At 44.0% G+C, this 20561-nt stretch overlaps 1 protein-coding gene across 2 annotated transcripts in view; it reads right to left on the bottom strand.

Moving 5' to 3' along the window:
* Positions 1-2302: 2302 nt before the first annotated feature.
* The window catches only part of LOC138248623 (myb/SANT-like DNA-binding domain-containing protein 4), a 62619-nt gene continuing 44360 nt past the window's right edge, over positions 2303-20561 (bottom strand). For both annotated transcript variants that reach the window (XM_069202347.1, XM_069202346.1), the window contains one exon: positions 2303-7275. In XM_069202347.1, coding sequence (XP_069058448.1) covers positions 6700-7275 — 576 coding nt within the window. In that variant the 3' untranslated portion in view covers positions 2303-6699. The remainder of the gene's footprint in view (positions 7276-20561) is intronic.

Below are 20561 nucleotides of genomic sequence, written 5' to 3'. Positions count from 1 at the left end.
CCAAGCAGGAACCACAATCCTAATAAGGTTAAGTCACAATCGCACCCTAGGTTAAGCTATGCTCACCCTCTGGTAGCTTGGCACAGAGCAGTCAGGTTTAATTTAAAGAGCAATGTGCTAAGTATTTGTGAAACACTTCAAACAGTGAAACAGTGAAAACACCACACACAAATGATCCACAAGTTAGAAAAATAAACCTTAATTTAATAAACAAAAGACCAAATTGACAAAATTCCAATAAGTAGAACTCAAGATATATTTTTTTTAAATAATAAACCGGAATGTAGTGCTTAAAAGCACAAAGCGCCAACTAGGGCTACCTGGTCACGCTACAATGGGTTAAATCCAGAAGGTCACGCCATATAGCGTGGGCCAGATACAGTGCCAGATAAGCCCAGCTAAAGTTTTACCTTCTCAAGAATTTGTTCAAGAATACCAGTCGTGGGAAAGAAGTTTGCCCGGAGCATCACTATCCACGAGTGCGAAGTCAGCCAGGGGTTGTAGACGGGCAGGCTGGAGTCTCACTGTCAGTAGCGGTGATACCTGCTGGGCGAGGATATGAACTTGTGGCAGTTTACGCTGATTCTTCAGGTGAGAGGCGCAGTTCCAGTGCAAACAGGCCGGTTCGTGGCTGTGAAGACCCCCAAAAGCCTGATTTCAAGAGCCAAAAACCACTCCAAGGGGCAAGGACCTGAGAGGCACCTCTTTGGGGTCAGAAGCTTGTAGAAGACGGGTCCAGAAGCTGTGGGGAGCCTGATATGTACCTGATGCTCAGATAAGGCGGCCAGCGGATTAGCCCTTGGAGTCATTCTGAGGCCCTGGGTTCAAGATAGAGGTTTGCAGGTCCAGTGCTCCTTCCTCCCAGACAACAGAGCCGCAGATTAGCAGTTCCCTGAAGAGCAGCAGCCCAGAAGAGTGACATTCCTTTCAGCACCACAGCAGTCCTCCTTCCTGGCAGAGTATCCGCAGGCCTAGAAGTGTACTGAGTTAGTAGGTTCAGAAGTACAATTCTTATACCTAGTGGTCCCCTCGAAGTGGGGGAGACTTCAAAAGAGGGGCCTTGACATGCACAGAGGTCCTCCCTTGCTGCCTCCAGACTCCCTACAGGGGGTTAAACAGTTGTTTGTGTGGTGACAGGACACAGCCTATGCAGGTGTGAGGCTGTGGTCAGCTCCTCCCTCCCATCCTGCCCAGTATGCCCATCAGTCACACCTAAGCTCCCTTTGTGTGTGGCTCTCGAGAGGGAATGCACAAAGACCAGATTTCACCCCATCCCAGACAAGTATTTGAGACAGGCTGCAGGCACACAGGGCTAAGAGCAGGAAATTGCTAACTTTCTAAAAGTGGCATTTTAAAAATTGTAACAATAAATCCAACTTCACAACTAAAGAGGATTTATCATTACAATTCCTCGGTACTAAACATGACAGATCTCCCTTTACTGGGGACCTGTAAGTAAATTAAACATGCCAATTTGGTATATACTTATCAGACCATGTTTTATAGAGAGCACGAGCACTTTAGCACTGATTACCAGTGGGAAATTGCAGAGTACGAAGGCCAACAAAAACAAATTCAGCAAAATTGGAGGCAAGCAGGCAAGAAGTATGGGGAAAGACCACGCTAAGGCTGCCAGATGTAACAGGATAAAATATATCTGCTTGGCACATCACACGATTTTGGCGATTACAGTAGCAGTCATGCGGCTAAACAGACTATTCCTTATTCATGCCTATTGGGAAATATGGAAACAAAAATTCTGTCTCAAAGCTGATGCCTAGGGGTGTCTCTAGATACTTTTTTGTAGACTAAGTAATTAATCATAAATGGCAATTAAGAGATTCGAAAGTCCAATTGAGATTTGGTTTTGAGAAACTAATTTTAGACGTTATCCTTGTCATTTAATGTCAGAAAAACATTTGACATTCTTCTTTATGGTTAGCATTCAAAGGAAGCATGCAATACAAATACAATGTTAAGCAAATGGTGAACGATGTGAACGAGGCACTTCCTGTTGAATGTCATGAATAGGTCCAGTAGGTCTAACAAACGTGCTTCAATTTTGAACGGGACCAGTTCTGCAAGGGCATTTTCTATAAGAAGTACAATTAGCTGCAGGAAATTGAGGTCAGAGTGTGTCTGTCAGGTACCCACACAATAAAAGACTTGATTAAATTCAATCTCCATGCCATACATGGTGCAGAAGACAGGAAACCCGACTGACTGATATTTAGTCCAGAGATTGATTGCTTCGGCATCAAATGATCATGGTCGTATTAAAGATTCCAACAGACAGTAAAAAGAAACTGAAAATATATTTTAATTGTCAATACACATACAAAAACAAAACATAAGAACTTCAAACATGATGTTAGACATTTTTAAAACAGTTATCTACATGTTTTCTTGCGAATATAGGACCACACCAGTACAAGAATTTTGTGCGACAGATGGTCAAGGACTTCTCACGCTGTCATAAACGGGAATATCTAACTACTACCCAAAGCACTTACAGTCAGAAAATACACATTGGTTGACAAGCATTTATTTGACTTTTAGATAATTAGCGTTTATCCTCCCAAATGTAGAACTTCACTGGAATGTTTTCAAAAACTGTTGCAACTTGAAGACTGTTTACATGAATAAAAAAAAAAAGAAAGTGTATGTTCGACAATACTTCTGACTGAAAGGCTAGTCATGAATCCAACCTTAAATTTGATTTGCAAAATGCTTAGTCTTCTGCTCAAGCGAATAATCTTACAGTGCAATGCCTATTAAGTCTGTAAAACATGACACCAGTGCTAGTCGTCAGCAGTATCATTTTGCAGCAAAACAAAAGATAACCAATTTTCAGTTTGGAAATACAGATTTAACGTCTTCACGTTGTCTGCGCTTAGTAACAGAAAGACACCCAGCATTACATCAACAATGCTCACACAGCCCTTCAATGTATTATTGGGACAGCTTAAGAAAGTAATCCTGTTCTTGCATCCCTGTGGCAACAGCTATATGGGACAATCTTAACTGTGAAATCTAATGTTCTAAAAATCTTGTGTACGTTCGAAGCAAAATAAATCTATGGAAACAAATGATTTGACAGCGGGCCTAGCAAAAGAAGTTCCCATATCTTTTTTCTAGGACTGCAGCCCTAAACAGCTGGGCTTCCAACCAAGCACATACAATATTATCCCAGAACATGGGTGCCATTTTGATTAGTTGTGTGTCCTCACACCAGTTAAACACACAAAGTGATTAATGACTTAATGCTTAATATAAACATAATCCACAAAACAGCCAGCCAACCAGTAAAGGAACCACATCTGTATCAAACTTGGTGTTTTTGGCAGTTCGTTCTCAAGCTATAACTTGAAGGTTATCTGTGCCCTGTGTGTAGCTTTTTCCTTTTATGTAAAGAGAGCTGAAGGTGGCCGGATGAACCCAGCACAATTAATGAACATACACAGAATCACAGACTGATGTTTGAAGAAAGGTATCCTGAACTAAATCAGAAAATGAGGAGACAGCTTGTGTTATTTGGGCTATTCTAGTTTCAGAAATGTTTGCAATGGCCCAAATCTCCCTCCTACATTGTTTGCTATACTGTTGTAGTGCTTATTAGGTATACATATCAAGAAAGCCACAATTATGACAAAATCATTATAAAGAAAGTTTCCATCATGGCCAATGTTAGTTTCATTTCTAGTTTATTTTCTATGGCTAACCTCCTCGAAAAGGTAGCAATGTGACAATTAAAGCCCTTTTATTAAGTTAGTAGCACCCTTCATCAGATATGTCCTCTTGCAGTTCTAACAGAGCAATTATGTTTCATCACTCAGAGTGTCATTGTTGTATGCTAGTCAGCAGGCTGATCCAATTGAATAGTCTTTTTGGGGTGCACCAAGCCCATCTATAATCACATATCCCCCCACCCCTGTAGTATAGGTAAGATCAACACTTTCACCAAGTGTTAGACTGAGGTGCCTTAATAAATAAATAAATATAAAAATAAAAAATAAACATTTGTAAGGCTGCCCTTCTCTATTTCAATGAACACACTGCACCAGGGCTCTTTCACATAAGAAGGAATGTACACCTTACTTACCGACAAGTTCTAAAAACTCCTTTGCCTAGTGCTCTGTTCTCATTGCTGAAAAGCACCTTGTGTGGCAAATACCCAAAAGTGGGTATGTGTTCTAAAGCTGTGTTTCCTTGACTTTCAGCAGTTAAAAAGAGCAAGTGGGCAAATATATACTTATCTACACATGCACTACTCTTCTTTCCTTTTAAGTACTAGAAAAGAGATAAACGGTGTTAACAGAACAGCAAAAACTGTGGTGTATAAAATGTTAAGATTAAATAAAATAACGTATAAATAAAATAGCCAAGATATAACAGTAAGAGGCTACAACAGTAGAGAAAACAAATACTGTTCCGGAAGACAAGTCATCTGAGATCAAACCAGTCAAAATATAAGAAATACCATAAGTTGGAAATCGAACACAGAGGGCAAAAAAAAAACAAAAAAAACCAAAAAAAAAACACACAATTCGTCATGCATGTGCAGACATCAGATAATGCGGCAGCCATTTCACTTTATTTTTGTTTAACTGTTCAAAAATGGGAACGTCAATCATGGACTGGTAAAAAATAAATAAAAAACATGTAGAAGTTAATTTGCAGATAGGAGTGGCTGTTAGCAAATTGCACTTGCAGGGCCCTCTAAAAGCTCAAACAGAAAAATAAGTTAAAAAGGGACAGGGAGGGGGTTTGGAACAACGGAGTAGTGAGGCAATGGGAGGGCCAAGTAAATCCTTCCTCACAACCAGTGGAATGGGAATCAGTGGGGGAAGCAACATGTGGAGCATATGGAGAGTGGAGATGTGAAAAGTGATGCAGCATGCAAGGGAAAGAGCAAGAAAACATATGCAATTCAATGGAGTGCTGGAAAGAAGAAGAAAAAGTAGCTCCTTGATGTGAGCCACGGAAGACTACAAATCCTCCAATCAAAAATGACGGTGAGAAGGATATGCTCCAGCAGGGGGTCAAACAGAAGAAGAGGAAGCCAAGCCTTTGAATAAAAAGCAAAAAATGAATGCCAACTAATGATAAGCAATGGGATGACCCAAAGTCCACAGTAGGAATATTGTGTAGTAGGCAACAGGTCTTCATTAACCTAAAGCTCTCTGTAGGCAACACCTTTATTTAAATAAATTTAAAGAAGGGAGAAGGGAGGCTGTTGAGACAAACAAAGAGCAAGAGAAGAAAAAGGGGAGAGGGATAGCATACATTTTGCGATGTGGCGTGGGAATCTAGTAGATGTAAAGCAGAATACAGCCAACTGTGCTGTATAAACACAGTGAAGACAGCAAACAGGGAAAGGAACTAGGGCGCACAGAAGATTCTGCTTCATTTGTCATGCCTCTCTTTATGTAGCATACCTCCTTGAAAGGTCTTTTCTTTCTGGCCAAATTACTAATACAAGCAACACACAAGACTAAAGGACTCTAACTGCAGATTTACTCAACAAAAATATTTTTAAGGCACAAGCCGAAACTCATTTTTCTCCAGAAAAATAGTTAGGGAACTGCAAGTACCCTAAGACTCCATACCGATGCCCCAATGTGTATAGTTATCTCATTTAACTTGCACACTTTGTCCACCAACCTATCTTGATGTAATGGATATTACAATCTTAACAATATTTTGGATATCCGACAACTCTACAGGTTTATACTATGCGGAAAATACAGCATACAACTGTCGGTCAGAAATAAAAGGTTATATGCACCAGTAGCCGATATGTAGTACCCTCTTTGGAGTAATATAATGGGTGAAGTTGAGCCTGTAACTGATCACTGCTGAAAGCAAGCAAAATTGTTTTTCCATTTTCATTCGAGACTGCTCGAAAGCGGCACTTGCACCCTCACACTGTAATGTAGCACTCAAAAATATTTATCAAAAACGATCCAGATTATGAACCAATTTTGCAAAGAAAAAATATATGACAAATCAAGTCATGTAGTGTTACAACTAAAATAATATTTCAGAATTGTAGTATTACAACTAAAATAATGTTTTAGAATTGTTGTGTTCTTAATACTCACGAAAAACCTATACTGCAGTGAAGAAGGGCTGAAAGGCAACAAAGCAGAAATTTGTTGCACTTACAACTCTATAGTGTGAAATCTGCATGCATACAGAGGTCCTCAGCACTTGCTGAATGTGACAATTCACGAACACTGAAGGAGAAACACTGAAATCTGTTGTGTAGATACAACAGAAAATGCAAACAGTTAACTGTTTAAATTCCCACAACAAACCTTACTTATTTGGTTTGGAAACTGCAGCTTAAGAAACGTTATTACTAACTGCACAATCTAGTTAATACTGTCCATAAAGTCCATGCACATACTTCATGAATTATTGCTACACTACATAAAGTATTAGAAGACATCTCACTGGATACAGAATAACATTACACTGATAAATGTGGTTCATAACCAACCCTCCGATAATACACGTATGCTTCTTTTCAAATAAACCCCTCAGTTTGATTTCACATCCACTATGAACAGACAGGGTATATTAAGAACAATGTTAGCATTCTAAGATTACCCAAAGGTTACAAGACAACAATCATTTGGACACTGTTGCTACTTGTTAACAACTATTAAAGCTAATAACGGTGCTTCAGTAGAGCTACTGATTATGTCCTTCTCTCTGAATTAGCAGACGTTCTTTTTCAACCTGCAAACGCTCCCTGTCAATCTGAAGCTTCTCAGATTCAAACTTCAAAAACTGCAGTCTCTCTTTTTCCAGCTGCAATCTTTCCTTTTCGAGTTTTAATTTTTCTGTTTCAATATCCAACGGCTGCAGAACTGTTTTCTCTGGTTGCACATGTTCATTCTCCACTGTAGATTTTTCTGCATGTCCTACGTTCATTCGGAGCTTCTCACGTTCAATCTGAAGCCTCTCCTTCTCTAGTTGAAGCCTTTCATACTCCATATCCAGATGCCGTAATCTTTCCCTTTCGATTTGCAGCCGCTCTTTCTCTACTTGAAGACGTTCAGCCTCAATGGTCAATCTCTGTCTTTCAAGCTCAATTTTCTGCTTCTCTATTGCTACATGCAGATGTGATTCCCTGTATCCAAGCCTTGTTTGTGCAGAGCTCTGGGCACCAAATTCTTCATTATGGGAAAAAACTTCTGTCAGTTCATTTTCCCTTTTTGAATCAGGTAGAACTGAAATAACCTCTTCTTGATCCTCAAATTCATACTAGTGGACAAAAAGAAATGGAGTTATTTCATCAACATAAAAAATGTATACTGCTCATGTTTAAGTGTACAAAACATCAGAAAATGTAAAAGAATTGGTAAAATTGGAATACCATACTACAGTTCATTGACAATCACATCACACCAGGTAGCATTAAGGCAGATCATTTGACTTAATATAGTAATTGCAGTATAAACTGGGCAAGCTACTTGCCTTCTGTAATGATGGAAATCATGTTCCTACATACCTTACATGAATCACTTTAAAAGGTGTTGCACTGGAGCCCAAAACTGTAAATTCAGCAATATGGAGCCACAGGAAATGGCACGCTAGGAACGGGATTGCTTGGAGCCACTGGAAAATTCTCAGCTCAATATATTATGCAATATGAAGGACGGAGCAAAATAAAACAGTGAAAAATAATAAAAAAATAATTTAAAAAAAGGCAGTTCATTCATCCTCAACAGGCGAGGCAGGAGTGCGATAAGGAATCTGCATGAGCCAATATATATCCACTAGAAAGAACATTCTCGAAATTAGGTTGTTAGGAATGAGGTCTCTGGTAGGCAGTCAGCTTGCACTCTGTCCAAGCAAGGACCCTCACTCTCGTCAGTGTAAGGGAAATAACCCCTGCTCACCCCCTTGGTAGCTTGGCACAAGCAGTCAGGCTTATCTCCGACACAATGTGGAAGTTATTTGTATCATCACACACAGTAACAGTGAAAACACCACAAAAGGGCTCAACACCAGTTTAGAATAATAGCCAACATTAATCTTTATAATATATGACCAAAACAACAAAAACCCAACATATACAAAGTTACGATTTTTCAAAGATTAAAGTTCAATATAGCGCTTAGAAACGCAAATGCCTCCATTTGGAGTTATCATGGCGTTGTATCATTCCCAACAATCCGATGCCAATGGCGCCGGTCACGGTGTCAAATAGACCCACAGGTGCAGTACCTTTTGAAAGTGAGAAAACAAGCCGGTGCACAGAGACGGGGAAGCGAGACGTCGCTGGATACGGTGCTGCGGAACGGAAGTGTCAGTGCGAAGCGTCTGTTTTTTATGCTTCCGGCAGGGTCAATGCCCGGCAGGTCAAGACACGTAGGGGCGACCTCACAGGGTCATGGTCACGCCACGGGCTGCAGGCCGATCGCGACCCCCCCAGGGGAATTTGGTTTTTTTCAAAAATAAAAATAAAAAAAATAAAATAAACTGACCGGGGTCGCCCGTGGGCAGGGTGACCCCCTGTGGGGGCAATATTTTTTTTTAGATGTTGTAGGGTTTCCCTGGGGGCCATTTTGGCCCCCAAGGAAACCATACAACAACTAAAAAAAAATAGATGTATATATAGATCTATATATATCTATGTAGATAGATCTATCTAGGTACATGGATATATCTATAGATATATCTATGTAGATAGATATATATATATATATATATATATATATAGAGGTAGATCTATATCAATCAAAGAGATTTATAAAGCGCGCTACTCACCCGTGAGGGTCTCAAGGTGCCGGGGGGGGGGGGGGGGGGATGGGGGAGGGAAAGGGGCTGGGAGGTTCACTGTTCGAAAAGCCAGGTTTTGAGGCCCTTCCTGAAAAGAAGTAGGTTTTGGGTCTCGCGAAGGTGGGTTGTGAGGGCGTTCCAGGTTTTGGGTGCAAGGTAGGAGAAGGATCTGCCCCCGGTGGTGGTGTGTTTGATGCGGGGGACAGAGGCGAGAGAGAGGTCAGCTGAGCGGACGTTTCGTGTGGGGGTGTGGAAGGTGACACTCGTTGAAGTAGGCAGGGCCTGTGTTGTGGAGTGATTTGTGCGCGAGGATGAGGATCTTGAAGGTGATCCTTTTGTCAATGGGGAGCCAGTGGAGGGATTTGAGGTGTGGAGAGATGTGTTCGTGTCGGTGGATGTCGAGGATGAGTCGTGCTGCTGAGTTCTGGATGCGTGTAGTTTGCGCTTGAGTTTTAAAGTGGTGCCGGCGTAGAGGGCGTTTCTGTAATCAAGCCTGCTGCTGATGAGTGCGCGAGTGACAGTTTTTCTGGTCTCTGTGGGGATCCATTTGAATGTTTTTCAGTATACGGAGTGTGTTGAAGCATGAGGAGTCCCATTCGATAACTCCTCTTCCAGTACATTATGAGGGAGGTGATGAGGACAGTCCTGCTGTCCTTTCGCAAGCTGTTCGTGCAACTGGGTAATAGTGGGTTAGGCCAACCCAGAGAGCAGGTGAATGCGGCGGCAAGCGGAGAGAGAGTGCTCTCTTGGGAGCTCCCAAATTTAGTTCAGCCCCAAATTCCACCACCCAAATCATATTGTGGAGACATCAAAATTGTCTATGGCAAAACAAACTGGTTTTGTAAGGCAGGCACCTGTGTTTTTGGTCCTGGATTCGGCGGCCATATAGAGAAACACACTAAACCCAAACATTTCTGGAAACTAGACATTCGGGGGAGTCCACAGAGGTGTGACTTTTGTGGATTCCCCAAAGTTTTCTTACCCAGAATACCCTGCAAAGCTGAAATGTTGAAAAAAAACTCAATTTTTCTCGCATTTCTGTCACACAAACTACAGGAATATGCTGGGATCCACAACATTCCTACCACCCAGTGACTCCTCACCTGTCCTGATAAAAACACTACCCCACTTGAGTGCCTACACCTAGTGCCTGTGTCAGGAATGGATCACCCCAGGGTCAACAGCTGCCTCACGTAAGGACCAACATTGACCGTTGTGTGATCTATTCCTGTCGCAGGCACCAGGCCTAACCACACAAGTGAGGTATCATATTTATCGGGAGACTTGGGGGGAACGCTGGGTGGAAGGAAATTTGTGGCTCCTCTCAGATTCCAGAACTTTCTGTCACCGAAATGTGAGGAAAACGTGTTATTTTAGCCACATTGAGGTTTGCAAAGGATTCTGGGTAACAGAACCTGGTCCGAGCCCCACAAGTCACCTCATCTTGGATTCCCCTGGGTTTCTAGTTTTCAAAAATGTGCTGGTTTGCTAGGTTTCCCCAGGTGCCGGCTGAGCTAGAGGCCAAAATCCACAGGTAGGCACTGTTTTCTATGAAAAAATGTGATGTGTCCACGTTGTGTTTTGGGGCATTTCCTGTCGCGGGCGCTAGGCCTACCCACACAAGTGAGGTATCATTTTTATCGGGAGACTTGGGGGAACGCTGGGTGGAAGGAAATTTGTGGCTCCTCTCAGATTCCAGAACTTTCTGTCACCGAAATGTGAGGAAAACTTGTTTTTTTTAGCAACTTTTTGAGGTTTGCAAAGGATTCTGGGTAACAGAACCTGGTCTGAGCCCCGCAAGTCACCCCTCCTTGGATTCCCCTAGGTCTCTAGTTTTCAGAAATGCACAGGTTTGGTAGGTTTCCCTAGGTGCCGGCTGAGCTAGAGGCCAAAATCTACAGGTAGGCACTTTGCAAAAAACACCTCTGTTTTCTTCCAAAAATGTTGATGTGTCCACGTTGCGCTTTGGGGCGTTTCCTGTCGCGGGCGCTAGGCCTACCCACACAAGTGAGGTATCATTTTTATCGGGAGACTTGGGGGAACATAGAATAGCAAAACAAGTGTTATTGCCCCTTATCTTTCTCTACATTTTTTCCTTCCAAATATAAGAGAGTGTGTAAAAAAGACGTCTATTTGAGAAATGCCCTGCAATTCACATGCTAGTATGGGCACCTCGGAATTCAGCGATGTGCAAATAACTACTGCTCCTCAAAACCTTATCTTGATCCCATTTTCGAAATGCAAAGGTTTTCTTGATACCTCTTTTTCACTCTTCATATTTCAGCAAATGAATTGCTGTATACCCAGTATAGAATGAAAACCAACTGCAGGGTGCAGCTCATTTATTGGCTCTGGGTACCTAGGGTTCTTGATGAACCTACAAGCCCTTTAGATCCCCGCAACCAGAAGAGTCCAGCAGACAAAACGGTATATTGCTTTCAGAAATCTGACATCGCAGGAAAAAGTTACAGAGTAAAACATAAAGAAAAATGGCTGTTGTTTTCAGCTCAATTTCAATATTTTTTTATTTCAGCTGTTATTTTCTGTAGGAAAACCTTGTAGGATCTACACAAATGACCCTTTGCTGAATTCAGAATTTTGTCTAGTTTTCAGAAATGTTTAGCATTCCGGGATCCAGCATTGGTTTCACACCCATTCCTGTCACTAACTGGAAGGAGGCTGAAAGCACCAAATATAGTAAAAATGGGGTATGTCCCAGTAAAATGCCAAATTTGTGTTGAAAAATGTGGTTTTCTGATTCAAGTCTGCCCGTTCCTGAAAGGTGGGAAGATAGTGATTTCAGCACCAGAAACCCTTTGTTGATGGCATTTTCAGGGAAAAAACCACAAGCCTTCTTCGGCAGCCCTTTTTTCCCATTTTTTTGGAAAAAACAAAATTTTCACTGTATTTTGGCTATTTTCTTGGTCTCCTCCAGGGGAAACCACAAACTCTGGGTACCATTAGAATCCCTAGGATGTTGGAAAAAAAGGACACAAATTTGGCGTGGTTAGCTTATGTGGACAAAAAGTTATGAAGCCCTAAGCGCGAACTACCCCAAATAGCCAAAAAAAGGGCTCAGCACTGGGGGGGGAAAAGGCCCAGCAGCTAAGGGGTTAAAAGGCAGTCCCTAAGTTAACCTATAGGAGCGATAGGCCTTGCAATAGTGAAACTCAAATCTGGCAGTATTTCACTATGAGGACATGTGAAACACACCAGTGCATGTCCTACCTTGCTACGAAGGACCTACTAGTAAACCAAGTATGACAATCACAGAAAAGCCAATAACCAATACAATGTACACTGAGAGCACTTGCACCTTGGCACTAGTCAGCAGTGGTAAGGTGCCCAGAGTACCAAGACCAGCAACAAAATCAAAAATACAGGAAACAGAAGCAAAAAGATAGGGGAAACCACACCAAGGATGAAAGGTCTAACATAGGTGCATAACATTCTTGTAAGAAACTTTTGTGTCTGTTGATTCTTCACATCAATCAGCCAAAGAATGTGTGAATGAGTAGGGCCAATTCTGGGAACTGCAACAAAAAGACTGCAATATCCCTTTTCAAAATTCAGCTTCTTTCTACCATTCACATCAGAACAATAAAGCCTGGATCAAGTAGTGGCTATTCATGTTGACAGAACCAAAAGTTAAGGCAGCTCCCATTCCACTCCTAGAATATACACATAATCCTTCTGGTAGGTGATACACTGCCTATTTGTAGCAATATTTAATTGCCTAATGGTTAATCTGAACGTGGATTGCTTTCTGCTTGCCTTTTAAGCATTTTTTGCCCTCAAGCCCAAGGAAGAGCTTACCAGGGAGTCCAAAATATTGTTCTGTATATCTATTGGTCTGCGGCCCGACTCCACTGCAATGACAGTCTAAATGAGTTTGTGAGGCTTTAACAACGCTGCATGGTTAAGGTAACATGTATGTGGGGGGTCTTGGAACTCACAGCAACAAACGGGAGTGGGAAGTGCTTGGCCAAGGTAGAGGGGGGCAAAGCTATGGTAAAAGAATAGTTGGGCTGGAGCGTCCTACTTGGAGTATGGTACGATTAACCTTATGAGAGTCGCCCATTAGAAAGTTCAGGTCTCAGTTATGGTTGACAAAGTAGCTACCCAAACCTCAACCACAGTCAGTCATATAGTTGTCACGCATGATTACTACCTGGGTTCATTGGGTCTACGAATGCAGTGGTTGGGATGGGGGCCACGGGATTCGTATGAGATCTTGAATAATACTAAGGCTCTCTGCCAGTTAAGGGTAAGGAAGTACAATGAGTTATGCTATCCAACAGCAGGACTCCGGGTGCCACAGTCGCTGAGAAATACTTTATTGGTACAAAAATTAATTGCATCACATGGAACGTGAGCAGATCAGGTACACATTACAAACGCCAAAGGATGCTTACACATTTATATCATAGGAACATGCAAATAACTATCATACAGTTAGCACTCCTAGTGATGACAGAGCTAGGTAAACTACATAAGTGGTGGGACCAATTATAAGGCACAACAGACTCCACCTTCTCGAGGGGTGAATCGATTTAGATCTCCCCAGGCGTCCCATATGTGGTCAACACCACACAGCTACCCGCAAGGCAGTTTCATAATATTGCCTGGGATCACTGGAAGGCGCACAATTAACACTGATTCACATTTGGGCCATACAGGCACACCAGAGTGAATACTCTGAGGGTAACTGAGACAGGTTTATTACACGTGAGACACATTGTATACTGAGTGGCAAATGGATATGGATGAATCTAAAGATAGGCCCATCCCGCCTTCTGGGGGGCACACTCATTATTTGTTGAAATGGACTAGACCAACGGTACTCAAAGTACGGCCCGCGGGCCGCCAGCGGCCCCACGGACCTAACTTGGCGGCCCGCGAGACGCACACCAAACGCAATAAACAATGGCCGCCGTATGTAAACATAGAGGAGGGCCGCGGGAGCATGCTCCCGCGGCCCTCCTCTATGTTTACATACGGCGGCCATTGTTTATTGCGTTGTCCTGACGATCGTGGAAGCCAAAGCCCCATAAAAGTCAGCGCTTGCAGCTAACTTTTACGGGGCTTTGGTCGTCTGCTTGCTGTCACCAGCTCCACGTCTGCTGCCCGCCTGCCTGCCTGCTGTTCCAGATTTGTGGCATCTTTACAGTGCTTTGAGTCAGGTAAGGCTCTTTGGTTATTTATTTATTTGTTTTTAATGTAGTGTGTGTTACTGGGGTAGGCGTGTGAGCAGATTGCGCTGTGTGTGTGTGTTACTGGGGTGGGGTGAGAGCAGATGGCGCTGTGTGTGTGCGCGCTGTGTGTGTTACTGGGGTAGGGGTGAGAGCAGATGGCGCTGTATGTGTGTGCGCTGTGTGTGTTACTGGGGTAGGGGTGAGAGCAGATGGCGCTGTATGTGTGCGCGCTGTGTGTGTTACTGGGGTAGGGGTGAGAGCAGATGGTGCTGTATGTGTGCGCGCTGTGTGTGTTACTGGGGTAGGCGTGAGAGCAGATGGCGCTGTGTGTGTGCGCTGTGTGTGTGTGTGTGTGTGTGTGTGTTACTGGGGTAGGGGTGAGAGCAGATGGCGCTGTGTGCAGATGGCGCTGTGTGTGTTACTGGGGTAGGGGTGAGAGCAGATGGCGCTGTATGTGTGCGCGCTGTGTGTGTTACTGGGGTAGGGGTGAGAGCAGATGGCGCTGTGTGCAGATGGCGCTGTGTGTGTTACTGGGGTAGGGGTGGGAGCAGATGGCGCAGTGTGTGTTACTGGGGTAGGGGTGGGAGCAGATGGCGCTGTGTGCAGATGGCGCAGTGTGTGTTACTGGGGTAGGGGTGGGAGCAGATGGCGCAGTGTGTGTTACTGGGGTAGGGGTGGGAGCAGATGGCGCTGTGTGCAGATGGCGCAGTGTGTGTTACTGGGGTAGGGGTGAGAGCAGATGGCGCTGTGTGTGTGCGCGCTGTGTGTGTTACTGGGGTAGGGGTGAGAGCCGATGGCGCTGTGTGTGTTACTGGGGTAGGGGTGAGAGCAGATGGCGCTGTGTGCAGATGGCGCTGTGTGTGTTACTGGGGTAGGGGTGAGAGCAGATGGCGCTGTGTGTGTGCGCGCTGTGTGTGTTACTGGGGTAGGGGTGAGAGCAGATGGCGCTGTGTGCAGATGGCGCTGTGTGTGTTACTGGGGTAGGGGTGAGAGCAGATGGCGCTGTGTGCAGATGGCGCTGTGTGTGTTACTGGGGTAGGGGTGAGAGCAGATGGCGCTGTGTGTGTGCGCGCTGTGTGTGTTACTGGGGTAGGGGTGAGAGCAGATGGCGCTGTATGTGTGCGCGCTGTGTGTGTTACTGGGGTAGGGGTGAGAGCAGATGGCGCTGTGTGCAGATGGTGCTGTGTGTGTTACTGGGGTAGGGGTGGGAGCAGATGGCGCTGTGTGTGTTACTGGGGTAGGGGTGGGAGCAGATGGCACTGTGTGCAGATGGCGCAGTGTGTGTTACTGGGGTAGGGGTGAGAGCAGATGGCGCTGTGTGTGTGCGCGCTGTGTGTGTTACTAGGGTAGGGGTGAGAGCAGATGGCGCTGTGTGCAGATGGCGCTGTGTGTGTTACTGGGGTGGGGTGAGAGCAGATGGCGCTGTGTGTGTGCGCGCTGTGTGTGTTACTGGGGTAGGGGTGAGAGCAGATGGCGCTGTGTGCAGATGGCGCTGTGTGTGTTACTGGGGTAAGGGTGGGAGCAGATGGAGCTGTGTGTGTTACTGGGGTAGGGGTGGGAGCAGATGGCGCTGTGTGCAGATGGCGCAGTGTGTGTTACTGGGGTAGGGGTGAGAGCAGATGGCGCTGTGTGTGCGCGCTGTGTGTGTTACTGGGGTAGGGGTGAGAGCAGATGGCGCTGTGTGCAGATGGCGCTGTGTGTGTTACTGGGGTAGGGGTGAGAGCAGATGGCGCTGTATGTGTGCGCGCTGTGTGTGTTACTGGGGTAGGGGTGAGAGCAGATGGCGCTGTGTGTGATAGACCGGACCCTGCAAGGGTAAGAACTGTGCTGCTGTATCTTTGTCTTGTAATGCTTAGGCACCAAGTTAGACCTTTGTTTGTACAACCTCTAAACAATAATGCTTACTTTTATAACGCATACCCACCAACCCAGTACAGCCAGAGAGAAACCACCCACCCATGAAAACTACCAAAAATCAGATGACAATCCCAATATAAATCAAACCATTTGTGAAGTGTCCAGTGGGGTACACTTTGTGTGATGGGCAAACACCTTCAGCTTACTCCTCCTCCCAGGGGTGCGGATGATAAATGGCTGCTGCATCTAATTAAATGTCTCTTGTGATTAGGATAGGGATATACTCTGGAACATTCCCATTTGGCACTTGTGATTAGTGTAGGAATATACTACTAGAGCCAGGGCTGTTGAAAATGTCTTACAATAATACACTTTTTTTTATCTGGCCCCTGGCATTTCGCGCACAGTTGATTTCTATTGCTGTGTGACCCAGCATGCTGAAAAAAAACAGTTTCTAAAAAGAGGCCCGTATACCATTCATTGGCCTCATTATCACTCTAGTATTCCTAGCAGGTTGCAAGCATAATTGCAAAAAATACTTTTTATAACATGGTCCTCTGGGAATCGGTAAAGGCCAGCATGTGTGTTGCCAATTGTTAGATCACAGTATGCTTTGTTTCCTTTTACACATCACTTTATATTACTTTGCTGTTGTGCACAGAGGTCTGTAGCGAGACGCAGTGTTGGTCCATTGGTCGTGAGGCGGTGTCGGTCCATCGGTCGCTCGTGAAGTGTTGTCGCTCGTGAAGTGGTGTCGGTCCTTTGGCTGTGAGGGGAAAATCTGATTCCTGACCCTTGAAAATCATTGCACAAACTTGCTGAGACCAATGGCCTACAGTCCAGTTACCAAGCCTTGCAAACGACCCAGATCCATACAGAGTGAACACAGATCATTCCAGGCAGCATGGGAAGAAGAGTACTTGTTTGTTGAATGGCCAAAGGAGAAAGCTACCTGTTTGCTTTGCAAGGAGAAAGTAAATGTTCTTAAGAGATATAACCTGGAACGGCACTACAAAACTCGACACGCAAGTTATAGTGAGAACTTCCCATTGCACTCACAACTGCGTTCAGCAAAAGTGGCATCGTTAAAGCAAACACTTCTTTCCCAGCAGAAGCTCTTCCTTTGCCAAATGAAGGAATCTGAGGCTGTTACAGAAGCATCATTCAAAATATGCTACCTGCTTGCCAAACATAAGAAGCCATTCACGGAGGCAGAGCTGGTGAAGAAATGTTTCCTTTCAGCAGCAGAAACTTTGTTTGAGAACTATAGCAACAAATCCAGCATTTTAAAAGAAATTGGTGCCTTACAGCTATCGGATTCCACTTGTGCACGCAGAATAGAGGCAATGGGTGAAAATATCCAGGAGCAGGTGATCAAAGCTGTCAGAGAGTCACCGTTCTTCAGCATTGCCATGGATGAGTCCACAGATATAGACGATGTGGCCCAGTTATTAGTTTGGGTGAGGTATTTGGACCAATCACTTCATCCCAAAGAAGAGCTCCTGTGCCTTCTACCACTGCACGGGCACACAAGAGGAGAAGATATTCTGGACAGTATCTGCAACTACTTCGAAACACATCACATACCACTGGACAGTCTTGTTAGCATCACAACAGATGGCGCGCCTGCTATGGTAGGCCATGACAGAGGCTTTGTATCTTTGCTTAAAAAGAAGCTCACTGGACAGCCTGTAATAGACTACCACTGCATTATTCATCAGGAAGTTCTGTGTGCAAAATTAAAGCATGGAGAACTGAATAACGTCCTAAAACTTGCAGTGAAAATTGTTAATTTTATTTGTGCCAAAGCCCTTAACCATAGACTTTTTAAGGCTATGCTGCAGGATTCTGAAGCTGAATATACAGACCTCTTGATGCACACTGAAGTGCGATGGCTAAGCAAAGGGAAAGTTCTGGAGCGGTTCATTGCTTTGCTTCCTGAAATTGAACACTTTACAAACAGCAGAGGTCAAACATTCCCAGAACTAAAGGATGTGAAATGGCTTTTAGTGCTCCATTTTCTTTCAGATCTATTTGCACACTTCAATGCTCTTAATTTGATGCTGCAAGGCAAACAACAGCTTGTGTGGTCCATGATGAATGGTATTTACTCATTTGAAAGTAAGCTTGTGCTATTCAAAGAACAACTGGATGTTGCTGACTTCACCCACTTTCCAAAACTGTTGGCTGTGACTCAGAGGTTTCCAAATGCACAAGAAATGCTGCCAACGCTAAATCTTGGTGCATGTCTTGAGGAAATTTCTGGGGAGATCAAAAGGCGATTTTCTCAATTCAGAACCCTCACCCCCCTATTCAGGCTGGTTGAAAACCCCTGGATGGTGAGTGCACGAAATCTTGATGCTGTTGAACTTATTGGCGTGAAAAGACCGCAAGCACAAATGGAGCTGATAGACATGCAGCATAACTCAGCTCTTGAAGCATCTTTTTTGGGGCACTGTGCCTTCTGACAAATTTCCTGTTCTTTTTACAGTGGCCCAGAAAATAATTTGTATGTTCGGGTCAACATATGTTTGCGAAAGTTCGTTTTCCACAATGGGACTTTTGAAGAGTAAATTCAGAAATAAGCTAACAGACTTACATCTGGATCAGCTCTTAAGGCTTGCCGTTTCAGACATAATACCAGATTACAGAACACTAATAAGAGACATGAAGTGCAAAATAAGTTCGTAGTATGTCTTCCTTTGACATACCTATTTTCCAGACTCAGAGAAAACTGTGCTGCATTGGGCCTGTGCTGAATATCCTGTTCACAAGAATTACCATGCCATGCCTCTTAAGATTACTATTGTCTGATAATAAAAATGTTTTTCAAAATGTCCCCTTTGTAGGTTTGTAGTTATACCTGGATTCAAAATACAGCATTGTTTAGCATGGTTTTGAAAAAGGGGGTGGAGTGGTTGTTCCCCCTCTAAGCCCCACCCCCTCTAAGCCCCACCCCCCGCTGTCACTTCAGTGCGGCCCTCGGCCGCAAACCATACTGCAATTTTGGCCCCCGAGAAAAAGTTTGTGAGTACCCATGGACTAGACAGTGCAGACTGACATAACCCTGGGGGGGAGATGAACCTGGATACTCTGGCCATTCTAACATGCATGGGGTACACACTATGCTCGACATGTTTCTGACCAGCCTGGGCGGGGGGAGCTGCCGGCGTGCAGTGTCTTTCTTACATGTTCATTATTACCTGCCTCCCACGCTGACACAACATAATCCAAGTTGACTTGGAAGGCTTCACTGGGGATGGAAGTATTTTAAGATACCGGGCTTACAATTTTTGGGTTACGTCTAGAATGTTACCAGAAATGCATGATTCTAAATTAACACACATTATATATACTAAACCTATCTACTCCCATGTGAGGTAGCTAAGATGTACCAGGGGCCATGGATAATTGCCCTAGGTGCATGCAGTTGTGGGCACATTTTTTATCAGATGGTCTGTGAGTGTTGCCACATCCAGGCTTTCCAGAGGGGAGGAGGGGTGGGGATGGAGGGTTAAATACAGGGACTGTTAGGTAAGTAACAGGTAGAAAAACCCCATTGGAGCCGCTACAGTACCTGTTCTAAATACCTTAACCACTCTGGCGGATCAGTATGCTCCAGTTCCTAGATTTGGCCCCGATAATCAGTAAAAGGAATATTGCTATGAACTGGATAGTTAAACCAGACCCCGACCTACACAAATGGATGCAAGATATAATTAAATGTCGAGAGTTAAGGAGGCCACCCTCACCGCCCTATGCAGAGGGAATAAAAAGGCTCCACCAATGGATATTTGGGATACTATCCTGCTTACACTGGAAGACAAAAGTGGCAAGCATTAACTGTGAAAGGAGCCAATCCAGGTTTGAACATCTGACAGGCTCTAATACCTTCGTGACAGGAGTGGGGTCCTGCATTCCCACAGACACAAAGCTCCAGCCAGACTACATTTATATTTAGGCTTACTTATAGAGTAAGCTTTGAATGCATAGTGGCTACAGAACTGACTGACTATGGGGAAGAGAGGCATTGGGGTTCCAAAAGTGGTTTTGTTTTCTGGCGTTTCCTTGACCTATGACGCATACCAGATTGATAAGTATGCATCTGGAGACATTGATTTGTGTAATGGTTATATGTGTATATCAGCAGAGAAGGGTGCAAACAAAATGTCATGATGCCATCCGAGTTGTACTAATGAGAGAAATGGCAATAAAGATACATGAAAAAGAGAATTCACTGGAATTGAGCCAGAAACACACCACTGCTCTACTGCTCAGACTGAGTGTGGCTCTACTGGGTCTTTTGATACCAGACAACCCCAAACCAATGAGGATCTGTGCTTTCTTTTGAGAGGTAAACGCAAATGAATGTGTATGCTCAGTGGTCCCAACTCTTGAACCTGCACCAAAAGGTCCTACAAGAGCAAAAACATTATTGCTGCTCAGATGTAATGTTGACTTTGAAATGTCCCTTGGCATTCAATCCCTCAGTACCAAACCATTCTTGATTAATGACACTTGACAGTTCCTCCTACAACGTATACATAGGTTTACACCCATACAATATAAAAACAAAGTTTGAACTTCAGTTTTTACTAGTAAATTGACAAAGAAAATAGTATGACACGGTTGTAGCACTGTCACTAGTATTTCCCAAACCTTCAGGACATGCGACTTGCCTTTCTTGAGGACAGCTTACCTGCCCAGCACTGA

The sequence above is a fragment of the Pleurodeles waltl genome, chromosome 8 (genome assembly GCF_031143425.1).
Source record: "Pleurodeles waltl isolate 20211129_DDA chromosome 8, aPleWal1.hap1.20221129, whole genome shotgun sequence".
Taxonomy (NCBI): Eukaryota; Metazoa; Chordata; class Amphibia; order Caudata; family Salamandridae; genus Pleurodeles; species Pleurodeles waltl.
Note: the sequence above shows the minus strand (reverse complement) of the source record. Positions and strands in the feature narration are given on the sequence as shown.